This window comes from Oryctolagus cuniculus, chromosome 13 (assembly GCF_964237555.1).
Source record: "Oryctolagus cuniculus chromosome 13, mOryCun1.1, whole genome shotgun sequence".
NCBI classification, from domain to species: domain Eukaryota; kingdom Metazoa; phylum Chordata; class Mammalia; order Lagomorpha; family Leporidae; genus Oryctolagus; species Oryctolagus cuniculus.
Genome location: NC_091444.1, coordinates 27,299,664 through 27,321,414, shown reverse-complemented (window position 1 = coordinate 27,321,414; position 21,751 = coordinate 27,299,664). Strand labels below are relative to the sequence as shown.

The 21,751-nt window shown below is 43.6% G+C and overlaps 1 protein-coding gene and 1 long non-coding RNA gene across 6 annotated transcripts in view; one reads left to right on the top strand and one right to left on the bottom strand.

Moving 5' to 3' along the window:
- The window catches only part of FLVCR1 (FLVCR choline and heme transporter 1), a 43,349-nt gene that overhangs the window by 241 nt on the left and 21,357 nt on the right, over window positions 1–21,751 (bottom strand). Inside the window, exons 6-11 of one of the 5 annotated variants that reach the window (XR_011381431.1) lie at window positions 20,953–21,063; window positions 20,371–20,476; window positions 20,049–20,160; window positions 10,398–10,465; window positions 10,160–10,232; window positions 525–584 (exon numbers count right to left, since the gene is read on the bottom strand). Coding sequence is in view for 4 of the 5 variants with exons in the window: in XM_070055288.1 (XP_069911389.1) it covers window positions 10,161–10,232; window positions 10,398–10,465; window positions 20,049–20,160; window positions 20,371–20,476; window positions 20,953–21,063 (469 nt within the window). In the remaining variant the exon portion in view is untranslated. Of the gene's footprint in view, window positions 1–524; window positions 585–5,855; window positions 6,770–7,282; window positions 10,233–10,397; window positions 10,466–20,048; window positions 20,161–20,370; window positions 20,477–20,952; window positions 21,064–21,751 lie in introns of those variants that run through there. The other 4 variants (XM_002717517.5, XM_008268436.4, XM_070055288.1 and 1 more) reach the window with 4 other exon arrangements.
- On the top strand, window positions 6,464–20,405 carry LOC127482693 (uncharacterized). The gene is made up of 3 exons (XR_007909912.2): window positions 6,464–6,593; window positions 10,449–10,506; window positions 20,266–20,405. It is a non-coding gene; the product is annotated as an uncharacterized lncRNA (long non-coding RNA).

Below are 21,751 nucleotides of genomic sequence, written 5' to 3'. Positions count from 1 at the left end.
TATTTATTTTCCCCACAGCTTTGCTGAGGTACCCTTGACAAACATTGTATCTATTCAGGGGCAGGAGTTGTGGTGCAGTGGGTTAAGCCAGTGCTCGCTACTCCCACAACCTACATCAGAGTGCCAGCTGGAGTCCTGACCCCTCTGCTCCTCATCCAGCTTCCTGCCAATGCATCCTGGGAGGCAGCAGATAAAGGCTCAAGTGCTTGGAGCCCTGCCACCCACATGGGAAACCTGGATGGAGCTCCTGGCTCCCGGCTTCTGCCTGGCCTACTCCTGTGTATTGCAGGCATTTAAGGAGTGAATCAGTGGATGGAAGATATCTCTGTCTGCCTTTCAAGTAGATGGAAATACAAAAATGTACAATGTGGTATTTTTATATTTGTATACATCGTGAGCTGATAGCCACAATCAAGCTAATTAGCATATCCACCACCTCACAGGTACTGTATTAGTTTTCCATTGCTATAACGAAATACCCGAGGCCACTCATTTGACAAAGAAAAAAAGTTTACTTTGCTTACAGTTCTGGAGGTTCAAGGGCATGGGCATGGTGCCGGCATCAGCTGGGCTCTGGTGAGGACCTGGGTGGAACGAAGAGATCACATCACCAGCTAGGAAGCTGAGTGCCAGAGGGTCAGGCTCAGGCTTTTACAACTTGGCCTGGTGTGAACTCACACCAGACCAGCTTCCCACGGGACAGCAGCACCCCCATAACCTAAGGACCTCCACCAGGTCCTGTTTCTTAGAGGTTCTACTACCTCCCACATCACTCACCGCACCCGAGATAAGGCTTCTAGTACGTGAGCCCTTGAGGACAAACCACATGCAAACCACCGCAGTTACTGTGCATGTGGTGAGTACACATAAGATCTCTCAGCAAATTTCTAGCATACAGTATTAATTTTTAAAGATTTTTAAAATTGTGAAAGGCAGAATTAGAGGAGGAAAGAGAGGGGGAGGGGGAGAAAGAGATAAAGAATCTTCCGTCTGCTGGTTCACTCCCTAAATAGCCCAATGGTAGGGGTTGGGCCAGGCTAAAGCCAGGAGTCCAGGGCTTCTTGGGTTCATCCATGTCATCAATCCCAACTTCAAATGGCAGGATTTTCTTCTTTATTGACGCTGAATAATCACGTTGTACAGTTTATGTGTCACTTACTGACGGGCTACACCAGGCAAATGCATCATGAGGCAATTTTGTTGTGAGAACGTGATAGGGTGCACTTACACAAACCTAGGTGGTAGGTGGTACAGCCTGCTGCACACCTGGTTATCTGGACCAGCCTATTGCTCTCAGGCTATAAACCTGTACAGCACATTACGGTACTGAATTCTGTAGGTCACTGTAAACAACATTAAACATGTATGCGCCTAAACATAGAGAAGGTATGGTAAAAAATACTCAGCCATAAGAATCTTTGAGCTCCATTACAATCTATAGGCCAACATTGTAGATGGTCCATCACTGGTGGAAATATCATTACGAGGCACAGGACCATGTACATGCCACACAGCTTCTTTATCCATTCATCTGAGGACAGTCACTTCCTTGTCTTCCCTCATTTCCTGGCTATTGTAAACAATGTTGCAATGAACAGGGAAGGGCAGACACCTCTTTTAGATCATTTTATTCTTTTGAATATATGCCCATGGTGGGAGTGCTGTATCATCCATAGTTCTGTTTTTAATTTTTTGAGGAACTTCCATGCCATTATCAATATGGCTGGGTTAATTTACACTCTCACTATGTGTGAGTTTCTTGTCTCCATATCCTCACAAGCACTTGTCATCTTTGACATTTTGGTAACAGCCTCACAGGTGTGAGGTTTTGATTTGCACTTCTCTGATTAGTGATACTGAGCACCTTTTCAAACACTATTGGTCATTTCTATATTCTCTTTGGAAAAATATCTAATATCTATTCAGTTTCTTTGCTCATTTTTCAATTGGGTTGTTTTTTGATTATTGAGTTGCTTGTGCTCCTTATGTATTTTAATCTCTTATTGAATATGTGGCTTATAAATATGTTCTCCCATTCCATATCATGCCTTTTCATTTTGTTGATTATCTTCATTATACACAAACTTTTTAGCTTGCAAGCCCACTCGTTTAGCTTTACTTTTGCAGCTTTTTTTTTTTTTTTTGTATTATACCGCCCCCCCCCCCCAAAAAAAAAAAAACCTGCTAACACCAATGCTAGGGAGCTTTTCTCCTATGCTTTCTCTTAGGAAGTGTATGATTTCAGGTCTTCCATTTCTATATTTTATTTTATTTTATTTGACAGGCAGAGTGGACAGTGAGAGAGAGAGAGAGAGAGAGAGAGAGAGAGAGAAAGGTCTTCCTTTGCCGTTCGTTCACCCTCCAATGGCCACCGCGGCCAGCACGCCGCTGCCGGGCACCGCACTGATCCAATGGCAGGAGCCAGGTACTTATCCTGGTCCCCCATGGTGTGCAGGGCCCAAGCACTTGGGCCATCCTCCACTGCACTCCCTGGCCACAGCAAAGAGCTGGCCTGGAAGAGGGGCAACCGGGACAGAATCCGGCGCCCCGACCGGGACTAGAACTCGGTGTGCTGGCGCCGCTAGGCGGAGGATTAGCCTAGTGAGCCGCGGCGCCGGCCTCTATCTTTAATCTATATTGAGTTATTGATTTTTGTGTAAGGATTTTTTTTTTTTTTTGCATATGGGTATCTGGTTTTTCAACACTATTTCTTTCTTTTAACTTCATTATTTGAAAGGTGGACACAAAGGGCGGAAGAATGAGTGAGAAATCTGCCGAATCTTTCCCCAAATATCTGCAACAGCTGGGGCTGGGTTGGGTCAAAGCTGGGAGTCAGGACTCAGTGCAAGTCTGCTATGTGGGCGGCAGAAACTCAGCTGCATCACTACTGCCTCCCAGGGTGCACAGACACAGGAAGATGGAATTGGGAGCAGAGCCAGGACTCAATCCCAGGCACTCGGATATGGAATGCTGGCACCCCAAGCAGCAGCTTAACCCACTGCAACACCATGTCTGCTCCATGAATTTGTACTTTTGGAACTTTGTTGAATATTAGTTGACTGTAGTATATCTGGGCTTTCTACTCTGTTCTATTGCCATATATCTGTTTTTCTTTCTTTTCTTTTTCTTTTTTTTTTTTTTTAAGATTTATTTGAAAGGCAGAGTTAGATATCTTCCATCAACTAGGTCACTCCCCAAATAGCCTCAACAGATGGGGCTGTGAGCCAGGAGCCAAGAGTTTCTTTTGTGTCTCCCATGTGGATGCAAGGGCCTAAGCACTGGGGCCATCCTCTGCTGCTTTCCCAGACACATTAGCAGGGAACTGGATAGGAAGTGGAGCAGCTGGGACACAAACCAATGCCCTTATCTGGTATCACAGGTGGCAGCTTAACCCAATATGCTACAATGCCCCCTCCCCCATATGTTTTTATGCTGGTATTGTAAATGTTTTGATTTTTTTGACAGGCAGAGTGGACAGTGAGAGAGAGACAGAAAGGTCTTCCTTTGCCGTTCGTTCACCCTCCAATGGCCGCCGCGGCCGGCACGCTGCAGCCAGCGCACCGCGCTGATCCGATGGCAGGAGCCAGGTACTTATCCTGGTCTCCCATGGGGTGCAGGGCCCAGGTCTCGGGCCATCCTGCACTGCACTCCCGGGCCACAGCAGAGAGCTGGCCTGGAAGAGGGGCAACCGGGACAGAATCCGGATTAGAACCTGGTGTGCCGTGCCGGCGCCGCAAGACGGAGGATTAGCCTAGTGAGCCGCGGCGCCGGCCTTGATTACTTTTGTAATATAATCTGAAAACAGCAAGTGTGATGTCCTTAGATTTGTTCTTTCTCAAGATTGCTTTGGCTATTTAGGATTTTTTGTGATTCTATACAAATTTTTAAAAATTTTTTTCTGTTTCAGTAAAAAATGCCATTGGTGTACTGATAGGTATCAAATTGAATATGTATGTTTTGGACAGTTCAGGCATTTTGACAACACTGAGTTCGAATCCATGAACACTGGACTTCTTTACATTTATTCTTCAATATCTTTCAACAATATACAGATTTTTCACCTCCTCAAACTTATTTTTTTAAAAAGATTTTATTTACATATTTCAGAGGCAGTGTTACAGAGAGAGGGAGAGACAGAGAGAAAGGTCTTCCATCTGCAGGTCCACTCCCCAAATGGCCACAATGGCCAGAACTGGGCTGATCTGAAGTCAGGAGCCAGGAGATTCCTCCGGGTCTACCATGTGCGTGCAGGGCCCCAACGCCACAGTGCCAGCCCCAGGTTAAACTTATTCCTAAGAATTTTATTTTTGCTATTGCAAATGGTTTTTTACTCAATTTCTTGGATAGTTTTTAGTGTTTACAAATGCAATTAGCTTTTATATATTGATTTTGCTCTCAGCAACTGAATTTATTATTTCTAGAAGTTTTTGGGGAATTCTTTAGGGTTTTCTAAATATAAGAGGATGTCTTCTGTAACAGACAATTTAATTTCTTCCAGTTTGGTGCCTCTCACAACTCTAAGATTCCAGTGCTTTGTTGAGTAGAAGTGGAGAGAGTAAGCAACCTCGCCTTGTTTGATCTTAGAGGAAAAGGTCTCAGCTTCTCACCACTGAGAATATTAGCTATACGCTTTTCATAAATAGCCTTTATTGTGTTAAGTTCCTTCTAAATCTAAATTTTTGGGATTTTTTTTTTTAAGATTTTATTTACTTGAAAGAGTTAAAGGCAGAAGCAGAGAGAGGGAGAAGTCTTCCATCCACTTTCACTTCCCATATGGCCGCAGAAGCCAGGAGTCAGGAGCTTCTTCTGGGTCTTCCACACGGGTGCAGGGGCCCAAGCACTTAGGATCCTCTACTGCTTTCCCAAGCCACAGCAAAGAGGTAGATCAGAAGTGGAGTAGCCAGGACTTGAACCTGTGCCCATATGGGATGCTAGTACTGCAGGCAGTGGTTTTACCTGCTACGCCACAGTACCAGCCCTTGACTGGATATTTTGAAATAATCTGTTCTTTCTTCTGTTTGATCAAGTCTGCTGTTGACTGTATTGCATTTTTCCTTTCATTCATTGTAGTATTTTACTTTATTATTTTAATTTTTAAGCATTTTATTCAGTGGGAGAAATGCACAGGAAAGTGAGGGCTTTATTTAGGGGAGAAAGAAGTCTAGAAACACAAGTTGGGTCCATACCAGGCAGAGAGCAGGTCGGGAGCACATGGAGCAAGCATGCAAGCAGGAAAGCAGAGGCGTGGGGCAACAAGGGAGGGGCCTCCCGTACTCCAGGCCTGTTATGTACTCCCAAAGGGGAGTGATTACATAGTGTGATTGGCAGGTGAAGTCAGGTAGGGGAGTAAGATCACAAAGGGGGTGTGGTCTTCCAGCTCACAAATCTAACTGATTAAATCCTATCTACCTGCCTCTATCATTTCCCCCCTCAGAGATCCCAGACCTTAATCTTACGGGATGCTGAAGGATATAGAATCATCACATCTTCTATAGCCTCTTCCTGCTTATTAGGGGCGCTGGCCCTACCTGTCTTGGGTCTGGAAGTCTCTGCCTATCTCATCTAATGAATTTGCTTTATGAGCTGGAGGATCTTCAGTCAGCACCAATGGCTGTGTCCCCTGCATGGTCAGTTATTCTCAGAAGTCACTGAGTTCTATCATTGTAGTCTTCAGAAGGTGTCTCCTTCTTTGATTTCTCTTTGAATATGTTTTGGCCACATATTTTCTGACTTCACGAAGTTGTGTGTAAGTATTCTCTTATAACTTGCAAGTTTCCTTTAAATAATTATTTTGATTTCCTTAGGCAACTTGTAGACGTCAATTTCTTTAAAGTTACGCAAACATTATTGTATTCTTTGGTGGTATTATTTCCTTGATTTTATTGTTCCTTGAAATCTTATGTTGATGTCTTTGCCTTTGAGAAGCAATCATTTCCTAGAGCCTATTGATTGGCTTTAGGAGAGAAATCCATTCATCAGTCAACCTGGTCAGGGATTCTGATACCCTCAGATCTTTTCTAAGTATTTACCGCTCCATACCTCTTGGGGGGGTGTAATTCTTAAGGTTGTAGACTTGCCCTTAATCCTGCAATGCCACTCAGGGTGCTGGAAGCTTCCTGTTTGCTTTCTATGGGCAGTGTCCTGAAATATCCAAGTTTATGTGCCTTCTCCCAATTCTGCAGAATCAAGCTGCTGTCTGCCCAAGACACTTGAAGTCACTTTCCACAGGGGCACATCCAGGGAGCCAGCATGGTGGTGACAGCTTAGGTACCCAGAGCATTTGGGACATCCATTTGGAGAGGAGTAGTCCTTAGGCAAGGCAGCTCTCGTGGCTTGGAGAAGCCTCCTAGAAGAATCTGTGGAGTGATTAGTAAGGTCCACGGCCTCTCTTATCTTCTCCTAGCCTTTTCAGCTACACCAAGCATCTTAATATTTTGGTTGGGTCAAGAAAAGAAGTGAGCGTCTTGGGCACCATCCCACACAGCTGGGGCAGCTGAACACTATGTCTTCACATTCCTCTGTGGGAGAAATCATGGGCTGATGGTGTCTCTCCTGGTACTCAGCCATTTCACCTTGAAGGAAGAATGATACAGGTAAAGCAATCTGTTCTTATGCTTGTCAGTGTATCTATGTGCAGATGTTTTTCTCAAACTGTATGCTCAAAGTTCTATGTTGGACTTCTGGACTCCCACAAGGGAGTCCATGGTAGTTGACAAAAATCAGTACTTCTGCAGGATGCTCTTATTCTCCATCTTGTTCACATCATTGTCTGAAATTATTTTTAAATGAATAGAACATTAATATAGTTTAAAGCTTCTCTTTCAGCCCTGACCCTGGTGGACTTTCCGTGTGTGTGTATGTGTGTTTTAATTTGAAAGGCAGAGATGAAAAAGTCTTCCATCCACTGGTGCACTCTCCAAATGGCTGCAATGACCAGGGCTGGGCCAGGCTGAAGCCAGGAGCCAGGAGCTTCATCTGGGTCTCCCACATCGGTGCAGGGGCCCAAGCACTTGGGCCATCTTCTGCTGCTTTCCCATGTGCATTAGCAGGGATGTGGATGGGAAGTGGAGCAGCTAAGACTCAAACCAGCACCCATATGGGATGCTGACACTGTAGGCAGTGGCTCAACCCACTTTGCCACAGCACCGGCACCTTTGCTTATGTTCTGTAACCCTACCTCTTTCCCTCCTGGGCCATTCTGAAATCTTATAATCCCTTTTCAATCCCCATGGTGTAATGAAGTATCAAAACTTAAAAAAAAAAAAAAAAAAGTCGTACAAAATTAACATTTAAAAAAATAAACTTATTTTGAACCGGAAGTACTGAAGAATAAGCATACAGATAAATAAGTACAAAGAGCAAAAACTTTGAATGTGAATAATGACTCAAGATATAGGCATCTTCAGCCTATTATACACAAACATACTTTTAAACACATTTCTCCAACATCTTCAAAAGGCAAAAGCTATACTTACAACATTTATAAACGCAATAGCTTTTGAAAGCATCTGGTTTCTTGGCTAAAATCAAAGATTTACACAGGTGATAATTACCTACTGCATACTCCAAAGTTATGACATTCTTGTTTGACATACTCTATAACTTACATTCAAAATACAGAAAAAATTATCCATTCATTTTATAGTTTATCACATATTTCACCCCTTTTCTAATCAACAAGAAAAAATACATGACATAGACCAAATGCACATACTTTCAGAAATAAAGCATTCCATTCCAGCTTTTATCTGTAATTTGTTCAAAACTGGAAGAACTCAACAAATACATGATTATTTTAAATACTATTGACAGTTTAAAAATAAAAACAATTATTTTAGGGGATATGGGAAACCTTAGAATTTATTTTTGGTCATTTTTTACCTGTGATATAAACACAAAGGTAGCTAACGATTGGGCATATTCTGCCTGAGCTACCACCGACTGACTAAAACGTCTCACAGAGCTTTGAAAGACTTTGTATCCACAAAGGAACAATCACAATTGTTTATCCAATCGTCCAGGGAAACTTCCTCTAGCTAGATTTGAATTCCTGTGGTACAACGATTTGTTCTATGCCATGAGGAACACACTTATCTTTTAAAAGATCTCTGAGATCACATGGACAGGATTCATGGAGTTCCTGATTCCTAACTCAGTTGTTCTGATAACACATTCTCCACGGTTAGGATCTGCAGCATTTGTAATCAATTTATTGTAGAGAATGTTATCATCTCAATATGGATCAAGGCATATATTCTGCTTAAATCAAAAGTGATATTCACAGATGGACTATTGAAGCAGTGCTGCTAACATCTGCCCCTGTCACACCAGCATTTCATCCTGTTTTGTGCCTTCTCCAGCTCTTTGGAAATTTGTAATCAGGGAAATCTTAGTTACTATTTGTTTTGACTCTCTTCTTGTGTGCTGTGGGCACTACAATAGAGATTCCTGAAAAACCAGTTTATTTCATCTTGCCTTTTGAGTTATTTTTAATATTTTTCTGTAAATATTTTGTAATATTTTACTTGTATGAAATGGATCACAATGTCATTTCCTAATACAAAACAGGATATGTGGGAAGAAAAAGGACAATTCTTTGATTAAAATTATTTCCCACTGACCTAAAAAATAAAGTGATATTCACTCCAAGCATACCCCATACGTGACCGGCCTTTTTTGTGTTTGTGGACATAATGTGAATATTATGGTGGATCAGTGTCATCAATGTAAAGATACTCCCCACAAGTTTAGAAGAGTCGGGATATCAACAACATTTAAATTCTCACTGTAAACAAAACACAGTGGTAGGCACTGTGGGAAAACATTTGGTCCTTTTCTCCTTACCCTGAGCATGTAAAAGACTTTTACAACAGCGTAGTGACTGACCTACACTGACTCTGGTGAAGACGAGAATCCACCTCCCGCCGTGCTGATGGCGCACGTACCTGGGCATGGCATTTCTGCCTCAAAGGAGAACGGCTGTACAACTGCCACTGCAGGATTAGCACAGCAAGCATTTCAAGAGGTCTCCACTAAAAGGGGACACCTGGGCTGGCTGAAGTTGTTATACATTTCCTTATCTCAGGAAACTTCAAGGCAAAATACAGGATGTGATGTAAGAAATCATGAAATAGCTAGTAATATATGAAGAAATCATCTTACTATAAAGTTATGAATTGAAAAAAGAGAATAAAAAAGGCGATGAGTACAAAACTATTCCATTTCAAGTTGGACTGAAAAAATATAGGGTTAGCATTTATCTGTTATAGGAACCAATAAGAAAAAAACTCAAGATATTGACATTGTGTCTGGGCTCCTTAGCTTAATTAGAACATAATCCTAAAACCAAAACTATACACAGAATAGTTTTGTGGCCCATTGAAAGTACCTGTTACAAAGCACTCTGTAACAAGAGTACAAGAAACGGGGAAAAAAAATCCTAGAGATCATCTAGAAGCCTAATCTCAATTTTGTCCTTTGGTGGATTGGTAGCATCATGTTGGGATACTGTATTCAGATGGAGGTGGTACGGACGGTTGGTCAACACAGTCAAAAGGTAGCCAACTAGCAGTGGGTTCCATATTTGGTCCCACTGAATCCTTTTTTTTTTTTTTTTTTTTGACAGGCAGAGTGGACAGTGAGAGAGAGAGAGAGAAAGGTCTTCCTTTGCCGTTGGTTCACCCTCCAATGGTCGCCACGGCTGGCGCGCTGCGGCCGGCGCACCGCGCTGATCCGATGGCAGGAGCCCCCACTGAATATTTTTACATATAAACTGCATGTACTTGAATGTGTCTTACAGGACTAGACCTCCATATTATCATTTTAGAAAGTCTTCTAAACTTCCATGTTCTACAAAAAAAAAAACCTGTTTTTTAAAAGTAAATGTTAAGGAGCTCACTTTCAGACATGATATATGACTGAAAATGGGATACTAGTTAGACAAATGGTAGTGTCAGCATGATTTAAGCAAAGGATTTTAAGCAAAATACTGCTTAAAACAATAAATCAAAATGACATTGTGCATTTAGAGTGCATACAGTAATTTTCAAGTATGTGTCCATTCCCCACCACCTGCAAAGCCAGGCTCACTGGTCACAGAGCACTCCATGATCATCACACTCTATCCCAATTACTGCAGGATAACAACTTTTCTTTTCACCTCAAATGGATGAGTTTGACTGCTTAGACAACGTAATTTTTGGTTCTTGATCCATAGGACTGTCAACTGGCACCTGTAAAAAGAATCAGAAGGAAAAATAAGTATAGCATCCGGCATATGCTAATTTTACAGATTGACAGTTGTTCCAGGAAAAAGAAATAGCAGCTAGATAAGAACAGCTTCACACTTATTCTATTAAAATTTTTCTCAATAAACTGTAAAAATATTTATTACTTACAGCTTTAATTTCGACATTCGTAATTCCTATGTTTATGTTGTGTCTTCTCAGGTCAGACTTGATTAATGCTGAAACAGAGAAGCATCAATGGAGTTATCATACATTGTTTGTAAGTATATTTTTCTCTAAGAAGTTCAAAAAGTCTTTTCTCATACTGTCAAATATAACACTCAAGTACCATAATATTCAATAGCATCCTTGTACCCTTCAGAAATGATAGTACTTCTGTCTTTATTTTTTTTTTTTTAAGATTTATTTGAAAATCAGAGTTACACAGAGAGAGAAGAAGTAGAGAGAGAGTCTCCATCCACTGGTTCACTCCCCAATGGGCTGTAACAGCCAGAACTGTGCCGATCTGAAGCCAGGAGCCTCCATTGGGTCTTCCCACGAGGGTGCAGGGGCCCAAGAACTTGGGCCATCTTCTATTGCTTTCCCAGGCCATAGCAGAGAGTTGGATCAGAAATGAAGCAGCCACTGTGGCCCGGGAGGGCAGTGGAGGATGGCCCAAGTGCTTGGGCCCTGCACCCGAGTCGGAGACCAGGAGGAAGCACCTGGCTCCTGGCTTTGGATCAGCACAGCGTGCTTGCAGTAGCAGCCATTTGGGGGGTGAACCAATGGAAGGAAGACCTTTCTCTCTGTCTCTCTCTCATTGTCTAACTCTGCCTGTCTGCCTGTCCAAAAAAAAAAAGAAGTGGAGCAGCCAGGACTTGAACCGGCACCCGTATGTGATGCTGGCACTGCAGGTGGCGGTTTTACCTGCCACGCCACAGCGCTGGTCCCTGTCAGTCTTTAACGTAACTGACAAGTCATTCACTAGTGAACAAACATGGGACTCTAAGAACCAAAGGCACAAAGATAAAAAGCACAATTCTTTTCTCTAAAGGACTTTCCAACCTAGGAAAATTTTGATACACAAATAATACGATAACTGTGATATTGCAATACATAAAAAGTGTAGTAGAAATATGGGAGACAAAATGCCTGTCAGAGGAGGGAAACCAGGCAAAGCTTATTGGAGGATACATGCTCAAATGAAGCCCGAAAAATTAGGAGGACCTTGTTGAGCAGACAGGAGAGGAAGGCACACTAGGTATGAGACAGTAGACACAAGGAGGGGAGCAGGAAGAATACAGCCTGTTCTTGACACTCGAGGTGGTCTGGGATCATTACAACATCAAATACTGGGTGTGCAGATGTCATGCCCACCATGCAAAGAGCTTACATGGTATCAGAGAAGGCAGTAACATTATCAGATCTATGTATCAGGGAGCTTAATCTGACAGCAATGTGGAGACTAACAGCAATGGGACTGGAGGCAGGCAGCCTGGCCATGAGGTTTTAATCCTGCTGAGAAGGCAAGTGCCTGATTGTGAGAACTGGTGGCACAGGGGCAGGTTTCAGAGACAGATTGGAATATAACAAGGGCCATTGGTCTGATAGAACACGAACAACAGGAAGGGAGGGCTGGGTGACTTCAGAGTTTCCTTGTTTGGGCAGTCGAATGGATGGTGGCCCTAGTCATCTGAAATTGATAACACAAAGAACAGGTATGGTGGGCAGACGGTGAGGTCTGCTCCAGACAGGCTGACGTCAAGAGAGAGACCCATGACTGTGGGCATCTTGGTCTGAAAAGTAAGAGATTGCAGTCTGAAGACAGATTTGTAAGTTACTGGTGTTAAGCTGGTAGTTACAGCCACTCATACTCAAAAGAGAGTGTACAATAAGAAGATAGTCATGTGTGGGCAGTTATCTTATTACTCACAGCAACATAGGAATAAAAGATAAAACTAAAATCAGGATCCTAGAAGTTAGCCTAATGCTTCCTTTGCTTTCTTTCTATGTCCATCTACTTCATCTACATGGATTTTTACAGTAAAGCGAGCTTCTTACAGACAACATATAGTTGAGTCTTACTTTTTGATATATTCTGACAATCTCTTTTAATTGGTATATTTAGACTATCATTGCTCAAAGTGGTTACTGATATAGTTGGGTTAATATCTACCATGTCTGTTACTGTCTTATATTTGCTGCTCTTGTTGTTTGTCCCCATTTTTGTCTTCTACTCTTTTTCTGCCTCTTGCGGTTTTCATTGAACTTTTTTTTTTAAGATTTATTTATTTATTTGAAAGTCAGAGTTACACAGAGAGAAGGAGAGGCAGAGGCAGAGAGGTCGGTGTTCCATCCACTGGTTCACTCCCCAGATGGCTGCAATGGCCGGAGCTGTGCTGATCCAAAGCCAGGAGCCAGGAGATTCTTCCGGGTTTCCCATGTGGGTACAGGGGCCCAAGGGCTTGGGTCATCTTCTACTGCTTTCCCAGGCCATAGCAGAGAGCTGGAATGGAAGTGGAGCAGCCGGGACTTGAACTGGCACCCATATGGGATGCTGGCACTGCAGGCAGTGGTTTTACCCACTCTGCCACAGCACCGGCCTCCTCACTGAATATTTTATAAAATTCCACTTTGACTCCTTTCTTAGCATACCAGTCATAATATTTTTTCTTTTTAGTGATTGTCCTGGAATTTGCAATACTCAGTTACAATTAATCTAAGTCTAATTTCAAATAACACTATGAATACCATATGATAACAATAATCCTGGGGCCTGTGCTATGGCACTACAGGTTAAGCCATGGCCTTCGGCGCCAGCGCTGGTTCGAGTCCTGGCTGCCCCACTTCCAATCCAGCTCTCTGCTATGGCCTGGGAAAGCAGCAGAAGATGGCCCAAGTCCTTAGGCCCCTGCACCCACGTGGGAAACCCCGAAGAAACTCCTGGTTCCTGGCTTCAGCCTGGCCCAGCCCTGGTAGTTGCAGCCATTTAGGGGATGGAAGACCTTTGTCTCTCTTGTCTCTCTCTCTCTCTCTCCCCTTTTCTCTCTCTATAATTCTGCCTTAAAAATAAATAAACGTTTAAAACATATTAACAATAATCCTGATTTCTGGGAGCCAGCTTTGTGGCACAGTGGTTAAGCCACTGTCTGTGACACTGGCATCCCATATGGGCGCTGGTTTGTATCCCAGCTGCTCTATTTCTGATTCAGCTCCCTACTAATGCATGTGGGAAGGCAGCAAAAGATGGCCCAAGTACTTAGGCTTCTGAACCTCTGTGGGAGACCTAGATGAAGCTCCTGGTTCCTGGCTTCAGCCTGGTCCAGCCTTGGCTGTTCCAGGCATCTGAGGAGTGAATCATGGGAAGGAAGATCTCCACCACCCCCACGCCTCCCATAATTCTGCATTTCAAATAATAATAAAAAATCGTGAATTCTCTGATCTGTACCTTGTAATCATTACTGTCATTCAATTCACTTACATTTAAGTGTATACACACACATACACACAGGCACATATATAAGGATATACAATTGAATACCCTGTTGCTATTATTTTACTTTTATTTGTTAAATCAGGAAGAAAAAGGTTTCATTTTCCCCTCATTTATTCCTTCTCCAAGACTCTTCCTTATGTACACAGATCTCAGTTCCTAACCTAAGTCTTTTCCCTTTTCTCTGAAGAGCTTTTTGTAACATTCTTTCTAAGGCAGGTCTCCTGACAAGAAAGTCCCTCAATTTTTGTCTGAATTTTTTATTTCTCCTTGATGTTGACGGATCATTTCACAAGGCATGGAGTTCTAGGATGATGGGCTTTTCTCTCAGCACTGTGCTCCAGTCCCGTCCCTTCTTGCAGGATTTCTGAGCAGTCTGATTCCACCCCTATCTGTGCTCTGCCACAGAGAAGGGCTTTTGCTCCCCTCTGGTTTTTTGCCAACATGTACTTTTCTGGCATTTATCCTGCCCAGGGATCTCTGAACTTCCTGGATATTAATTTGGGGGCCGTTCTGTCATTTTGTTTCAAATATTTCTTCTGCTGCTCTCTTTCTTTTGTGCCCACAGTCCTTAGATCTGTTTCCTCTGTCTTTTGTCTTGGCTTTTCAGTTTGTTAGTTTCTGTTGTCACCTCCTCACACCACTTTCCTCAACTATGTCCAATTTACTAAGAAGCCCATCAAAGACAAGCCTTTCTTTTTCTTTTTTTGACAGGCAGAATGGACAGTGAGAGAGAGAGAGAGACAGAGAGAAAGGTCTTCCTTTGCCGTTGGTTCACCTTCCAATGGCCACCGCGGCTGGCGTGCTGCGGCTGGCGCACCGCGCTGATTCGAAGGCAGGAGCCAGGTGCCTCTCCTGGTCTCCCATGGGGTGCAGGGCCCAAGCACTTGGGCCGTCCTCCACTGTACTCCCGGGCCACAGCAGAGAGCAGGCCTGGAAGAGGGGCAACAGGGACAGAATCCGGCACCCCGACCGGGACTAGAACCTGGTATGCCGGCCGCAAGGCGGAGGATTAGCCTAGTGAGCCGCGGCGCCGGCCAAGCCTCATTTCTGTTACAATGTTTTTTATCTTCAGTATTTTTGGCATCTTAGAATTTCCATCTCTGATTAACCTGCCCATCTATTCTTGCATATTGCGTACATTACCCATCACAGCCCTTAGCTCATTAATCATAGTATTTAAAAATTCCCAGTCTAGGAGAAGGCATTTGATGTGGCCATTAAGCTGCCCCGTGGGATGCCCACATCTCACAAGGGAGTGCCTGGTGAATCCCAGCTACTCTGCTTCTGACCCAGCTTCCTGCAAATGTGTACCCCGCGAGGCAGCAGATAGTGGCTCAAGTACTTGGGTCTTTGCCACCCAAGTGGAATACCTACATTGAGATCTGGGCCCCAAGCTTTGGCTGTCCCAGCCCTGGCTATTGCAGGCATTTGGGGAATGCATCAGTAGATGGAAGATCTCTTGATCTGTCTCTCTGCCTTCACATAAAGTGAAAATAAATCCCCAGTTTAATAACTCCAGCATCTCTGCCATATCTAATTCTGGTTCTGATCCTGCTCTAGCTCTTCAAACTGTGCTTTCTGTCTTTTAGTTTGTTGTGTAACTTCTCCTTGGTAGCTGGATATGATGGACCATGTAAAAGAAATTGCTGTTAGCAAGGCCTTTAGTAATGTGGTGGGTGAACGACAGGAGGAGAAACATCCTCTAGTCCTCTGATTAAGTCTGTCTCTTGGTGAGTCTCACCCCCTGCTAAGCAGGAATAGAACAGCTAGAAAGGGGGCTAGGGGAGCCTACAGTTGGTATTTCCTTTCCACCTGGTCAGTTAGGCTCTGAGGGAACTCCAGCAGGTCAGACCCAGCTTGCAAAGTTTCTCCTGAGGGCATGCATTGTCAAGAACAGAATGCCCTGTTTCAGAATGGTTCCTTTCTCCACCTGCCAAAGCAGGTGGTAAAACTCACAAAAATGTGAAGCAGATCTGCCCAGGAGTGTTACTTCTGAGTGGCCTCTGGCACTCAGCAGTGTCAGTTCAGGTCTTCCCGGCAGCACCGGGGTCTCACCGAGTTTCAGCTCCAGGAAGCTGTGAATCTCTCTCTCTCTCTCTGTGGAGGCAGGGGTTCGCCCTGTGACTTCACTTGTCTTACGCATCTAAAAAGGGTTCTTGAGTACTGTGTTTGTTCAGCTCTTTGCTCATTGTTACTATAGAGTGGAGCCTGCCAACTTTCTTACATTCAGAACAGGAAACAGGAAGCCTAATGTTTGCTTTGAAATCCACATATTCCTCTATAATTCTGCTCCATCGCTGGATATCAACATTTTAGGAAATTATATCAAGCTCTCTCTAATAAAATACATCAGAGAATTTAGCATTTCTAGGTGGTAACGGTATCAACGTAAATTTATTTTCAAAGGTATTTTTCTACCTCTCTGTTTAAAAAAAAAAAAAAAAAAAAAAAAACACCTTTTCTGAGACACAGAGAGAGAGCAATCCCATTTACTGGTTCACTTCCCAAATGCGCAGAATGGCTAAGGCTGGACAATGGCCAGAGCCCGGAGTCAGGAACTCAATTCAGATCTTCCATGCGGTCAGCAGAGACTCAACCACTTGAGCCATCACTGCTGCTTCCTAGGGTCTGCCTTAGAAGGAAGCTGCAGCCAGGAGCTGGAGCTGGGTCTTGAACCCAGGCACTGCACTGTGGGAGGTATCTTACCCACTAGGCTAAACTCCTGTTAGGCAGGAAGTTAAAAATTAGCCTATGTGTGTGTGAGAGGGCCTGAAGCAACCAGCTCCTACTGCAGAAGCTCAGGAAGCCCAGCATTTTGCACTTCAAAGTCCTGCCCAGACCCTGATAACCTCCCAGGTGGTCCCAGCCCTTTCCCCAGGAAAGCTCCCAGAATTCTCTCTCCTCAAGACCAAATGGTTAACCTGATAACTTGGGGCAATAAAACCTTCACAGACCCCCCTCTCCCTGTCCCTCTGCCTGGCTCCCTCAGAGCCAACAACCTGGGGAGGAATCTGTTAACTTACTCCCCACAAAACCCTTTAACCTAAAGGAGAAGGAGCAGGGAGTAAATAGATTCCCTTAAAAACCCGCAGTCAGCCAGCGCCGCGGCTCATTAGGCTAATCCTCCGCCTTGTGGCGCCAACACACCGGGTTCTAGTCCCGGTCGGGGCACCGGATTCTGTCCCTGTTGCCCCTCTTCCAGGCCAGCTCTCTGCTATGGCCAGGGAGTGCAGTGGAGGATGGCCCAGGTACTTGGGCCCTGCACCCCATGGGAGACCAGGAAAAGCACCTGGCTCCTGGCTCCTGCCATCGGATCAGCCCGGTGCGCCAGCCGCAGCGTGCCGGCCGCGGCGGCCATTGGAGGGTGAACCAACGGCAAAGGAAGACCTTTCTCTCTGTCTCTCTCTCTCACTGTCCACTCTGCCTGTCAAAAAAATTAAATAAATAAATAAACCGGACTCTACACAAAGACTGCGCTCAGCTCTCTGCTGAGCCACCAGCCTGGCCTGACCAGGTATATTCTCTCCATTCAACCATGTAACCTCGCTCTCCCAGAGTCCAAGTGACCGGGCACCCTCTACCTGTCCCTTCCCTTCTGATGGATGCCCTATCTCCAATAAAACCTACTTACTTTACTCTGTCTCACGCCTCAATTCTTTCTTGCATGAAGACAAGAGCCCCACGGCTTCCACAACGCTTCTCCAGTGACACTCCTACTCCCCATTTCTTATTTTTAGACTTGATTTAAGTTAACATTAATGAATATCATAATAATAAATGAAAAGAGAATATAAAACTGTTCCTTTTTTTGGTGCAACAAACACTGATTTCATGAATCTGTGTATGGTACTTGCCTGGAAATTAAGAGCCAACGTGGAATAATTTACAACAGGTTAACAGTAGTTAAAGCTGTTACTATACCACATATTTCACAATTTTGTATGCTTTATTTTACTATGTGAAGATAATATGGGGAAAAGCTCCCACATGACAGAATGCTTTTCTTTGAAAAAACAGGGTATTTTCACTGTCTTTGAGTATAACAAATGAATGACAATAACCATAGGCAGTTATGTGTCTCCAAAATAAATGTTCATCACTGGTAAGATTTCATATTGAATGCTTTAAAAAGAATAATCAAGTATACAACAAATATAAAAAAGCTTTGACTGGGGCCAGCGCTGTGGTATAGTGGGTCAAGCCTCTGCCTTCAGTGCCAGCATCCCATATGGATGCTGTTTCGAGTCCCAGCTGCTCCACTTCTGATCCAGCTCTCTCCTATGGCCTGGAAAAGCAGTGGAAGATGGCCCAAGTGCTTGGGCCCCTGCACCTGTGTGGGAGACCTGGAAGAAGCTCCAGGCTCCTGGCTTTGGATGGGTGCAGCTCCACCCGTTGAGGCCAAGGGACAGTGAACCAGTGGATGGAAGTCCTCTCTCTCTCTCCTTCTCTCTGTGTGTAACTCTTTCAAATAAATAAATAAATCTTTAAAAAAATCTTTCCAACAGACTCTATCTTTATAACTAAGTTATAAGCATATCAAAGAATTAATCCCTCTGCATGTCTGCATGTATCCCATGGCTTATTCCTCTTCTGTTGGTAAAGGGATGCAGAAAGAAATTCACAACACAAAATAAAAGTAGAAGCCATCATGGGCCTAGAAACATCACTGAACGTAAGTTGTGCTTCCAAATCCATCATTACACCTGTGTGCATGTACAAAACAAGGGTAAAAGTTCTATTACATTCTCTCTACTGCTCACATCTCTTCTGATCACACCTGAAAGTATAAGAACTAGCTAGCTGGGGCCAGCACTGTGGCATAGCAGGTAAAGCTGCTGCCTGCAGAGTCAGCATCCTGTGCATATGGGTGCGGGTTCAAGTCCCACACTCCAATTCCAATCCAGCTCTCTACTAATGGCCTGGGAAAGCAGTGCAGGATGGCCCAAGTCCTTGGGCCCCTGCACCCATGTGGGAGACCTGGAGGAAGCTCATGGCTCCTGCTTCAGATATGCCCAACTCCAGCCATTGTGGTCACTTAGGGAGTGAACCAGCGGATTGAAGATCTGTCTCTCTCTCTCTTTGCCTCTGCCTCTCAGTAACTCTGCCTTTCAAATAAAAAAATAAATCTTAGAAAAAAAATAGCCAACCATCACACATGCTATTTTTACCATCACCACAGGACTTCTTACCACCACTACTCTGTTATACTCAAAGCTAACATGTATTAGGTACATCCTAAGAGTTTTTCATAAACCACCTTGGTTAATGCTTATAGTAGCCCTATAAAGCATCTTCTAATGTTCCAATGAAGAAAGGAGGATTTGAAAGGTTAAGTAACTTTTCTAAAGTCACACAGCCAATGAGTGGCAGAATCAGACTGTGAAGCAGGCTCTTCCCACCTCCGGGTCTGTACTATTCTTGTTACACATGACATACACATGACAGTTTTGCTTTCTATGCAGAGTAATCATACTGCATGTGAAACCTGCAAAATTATTTAATAGATTCATATCCTTGAAAGCATAAACAAATGACATACTGCTTTTTTAAAAAAATATTTTATTTATTTGAGAGGTAGAGTTACAGACAGCGAGAAGGAGAGACAAAGAGAAAGGTCTTCCTTCTGGTGGGCCACTCCCCAAATGGCTGCAACGGCCGGAGCTGTGTCAATCTGAAGCCAGGAGCCAGAAGCTTCTTCCAGGTCTCCCACATGGGTGCAGGGGCCCAAGGACCTGGGCCATCCACTACTGTTTTCCTAGGCCACAGCAGAGAGCTGGATTGGGGGAGGAACAGCTGGGACTAAAACTGGCACCTGTATGGGATGCCGGCATCACAGGTGGAGGATTAACCTACTATGCCACAGCGCCGGCCCCAACATCTTGCTTTTTACTTCATTTTCTCTCTTGCATTCAGAAGCAACATGTGGGGCTGGCGCTGTGGTGTAGTAGGTTAATACTCCACCCAAGGCACTGGCTACCCAAATGGGCATCAGTTCGAGTCCCAGCTGCTCCACTTCTGATCCAGCTCCCTGCTAATGGCCTGGGAAAGCAGTGGAAAATGGCCCAAGTCCTTGGGCCCCTGTACCTACATGGGAGACCCAGAAGAAGCTCCTGGCTCCTGGCTTTGGATAGGCCCAGCTCTAGTCATTGTGGCCATTTAGGGAGTGAACCATTGGATGGAAGACCTCTCTCTATCTCTAGCTCTGCCTCTCAAATAAATAAATAAATCTAAAAAAAAAAAAAAAAGGCAAAAAAAAAAAGCAATCCACATAATAAAATACAAAGACAAGACCATAGGACGTTGTCCAGGCAGATGCCCTCCATTACCTGTTAAAATGATGCCGACAAACATCCAAGCACAGAGGAAAATGTTCCCTGCCCTTGGGCTATAGTCTGATGTGAGCTTTCCTTGAGCCAATGTGAACAAAATTCCAAATATCTAAAATGAAACAAATCATTTTTATGAAGTTTGCTTCTTAAAAAACAGGTAGAAACTTTTTCTCAAGAACTTAACTGATTTGATTTCATGTGATTTGGCGTCTAGAGACAGTCATTGAAAAGTGGAAACAAAAGCTACAGGTAGACTCATTATGTACTAGAATGTTTGATAAAATGATCACCACAGGGCTAAGAGGGATCAGGGACTTACCTGTGCAGCAGCATTAAGAAGACCAGAGGAAGTACCTTCAGATTCAGGGTAAGTGATTTCAACAGCGAATTCGAAGCCCAAGGGGAGGTAGCCAGTCATGAAGAAACTAGGAGATAAATGCAACATGACAGAAGAGTGACCAGGAGGACAACATCCTGTGTGGAGGTGACCGCTCTACCTCTCAGACTTATTATATCATCAAGCAAGTGTGTATTATGAAGTCGCTTTGTAATGAACCATGACAGTTGTCCCATCAGCCCCAGGTCACATAACTTGCAACAAACACAATTCCTGTGCTTTATTCTGAGAAAAATATACCTCTGTCTTTCTAAGTCAATTGTCTTAATAACCACATAAAATTACTTAGATCAAGTAAAGCATACCTATTTTTTACCAATAACATGCCAAAAAATTAATTTTTAGAGTTTTGAAGAATCACACATTTATATGCACAGAATGGACCCTTTGAAGCTTAAAATATTAAACAATATTTGAGTGAACCTAAAAATGAGAAACTAGGGTGATAATACTTCAGAATGGTAACAGCATGCTGCCATTTCCCTGGACACCTTTGATACTTACCCAAGTATCCCTCCAGTAACAAACACGATGATAATGTATCCAAGGTCCAATGTGAAAGTAAATATAACCATTCCGATAAAAGATAAAATGTAAACTATGAGAGTAGTCTGTCTAAAACAAAAACAACAAAATTGTTATTTTGTCTGATTCTCCTAGGTACATAAAAAATCATTTGGCTAGCTTTCTTTATCTGTATATTAATAAATCTTTGCTTTTTCCAAATTTTCTGCTACTTTTTTATCTATAGAAAATATATCTGGGCCGGCACTGTGGGGTAAAGCCGCCACCTGCAGTGCCAGCATCTCCTATGGGCGCCAGTTCAAGTTTCGGCTACTTAACTTCTGATCCAGCTCTCTGCTATGGCCTGAGAAAGCAGTAGAAGATGGCCCAAGTCCTTGGGCCCTGCACCCACGTGGGAGACCTGGGGGAAGCTCCTGGCTTCAGATCGGCCCAGCTCCAGCTATTGTGGCCATTTTGGGAGTGAACCAGAGGATGGAAGATCGATCTCTTTCTTTCTCTGCCTCCGCCTCTCTGTAACTCTGCCTTTCAAATAAGTAAATCTTTAAAAAAAAAAAAAAAAAAAAAAAAGACAATGTATCCACATAGACTTTAAAGATTAAGATTCAGTGGCAGCAGGCAATAAATTCACATCACATCCAATAACTTAGGAGATATTCATATGGATAAAATAATTTTTATGATAGCAAATGGGATAGTTCTTTATTCATATCTGAAGATTCAGATCAGGGTGGGTGCTATGGTGTGGCAGGTTATGCCACTGCTCGGGAGGCCAGCATCC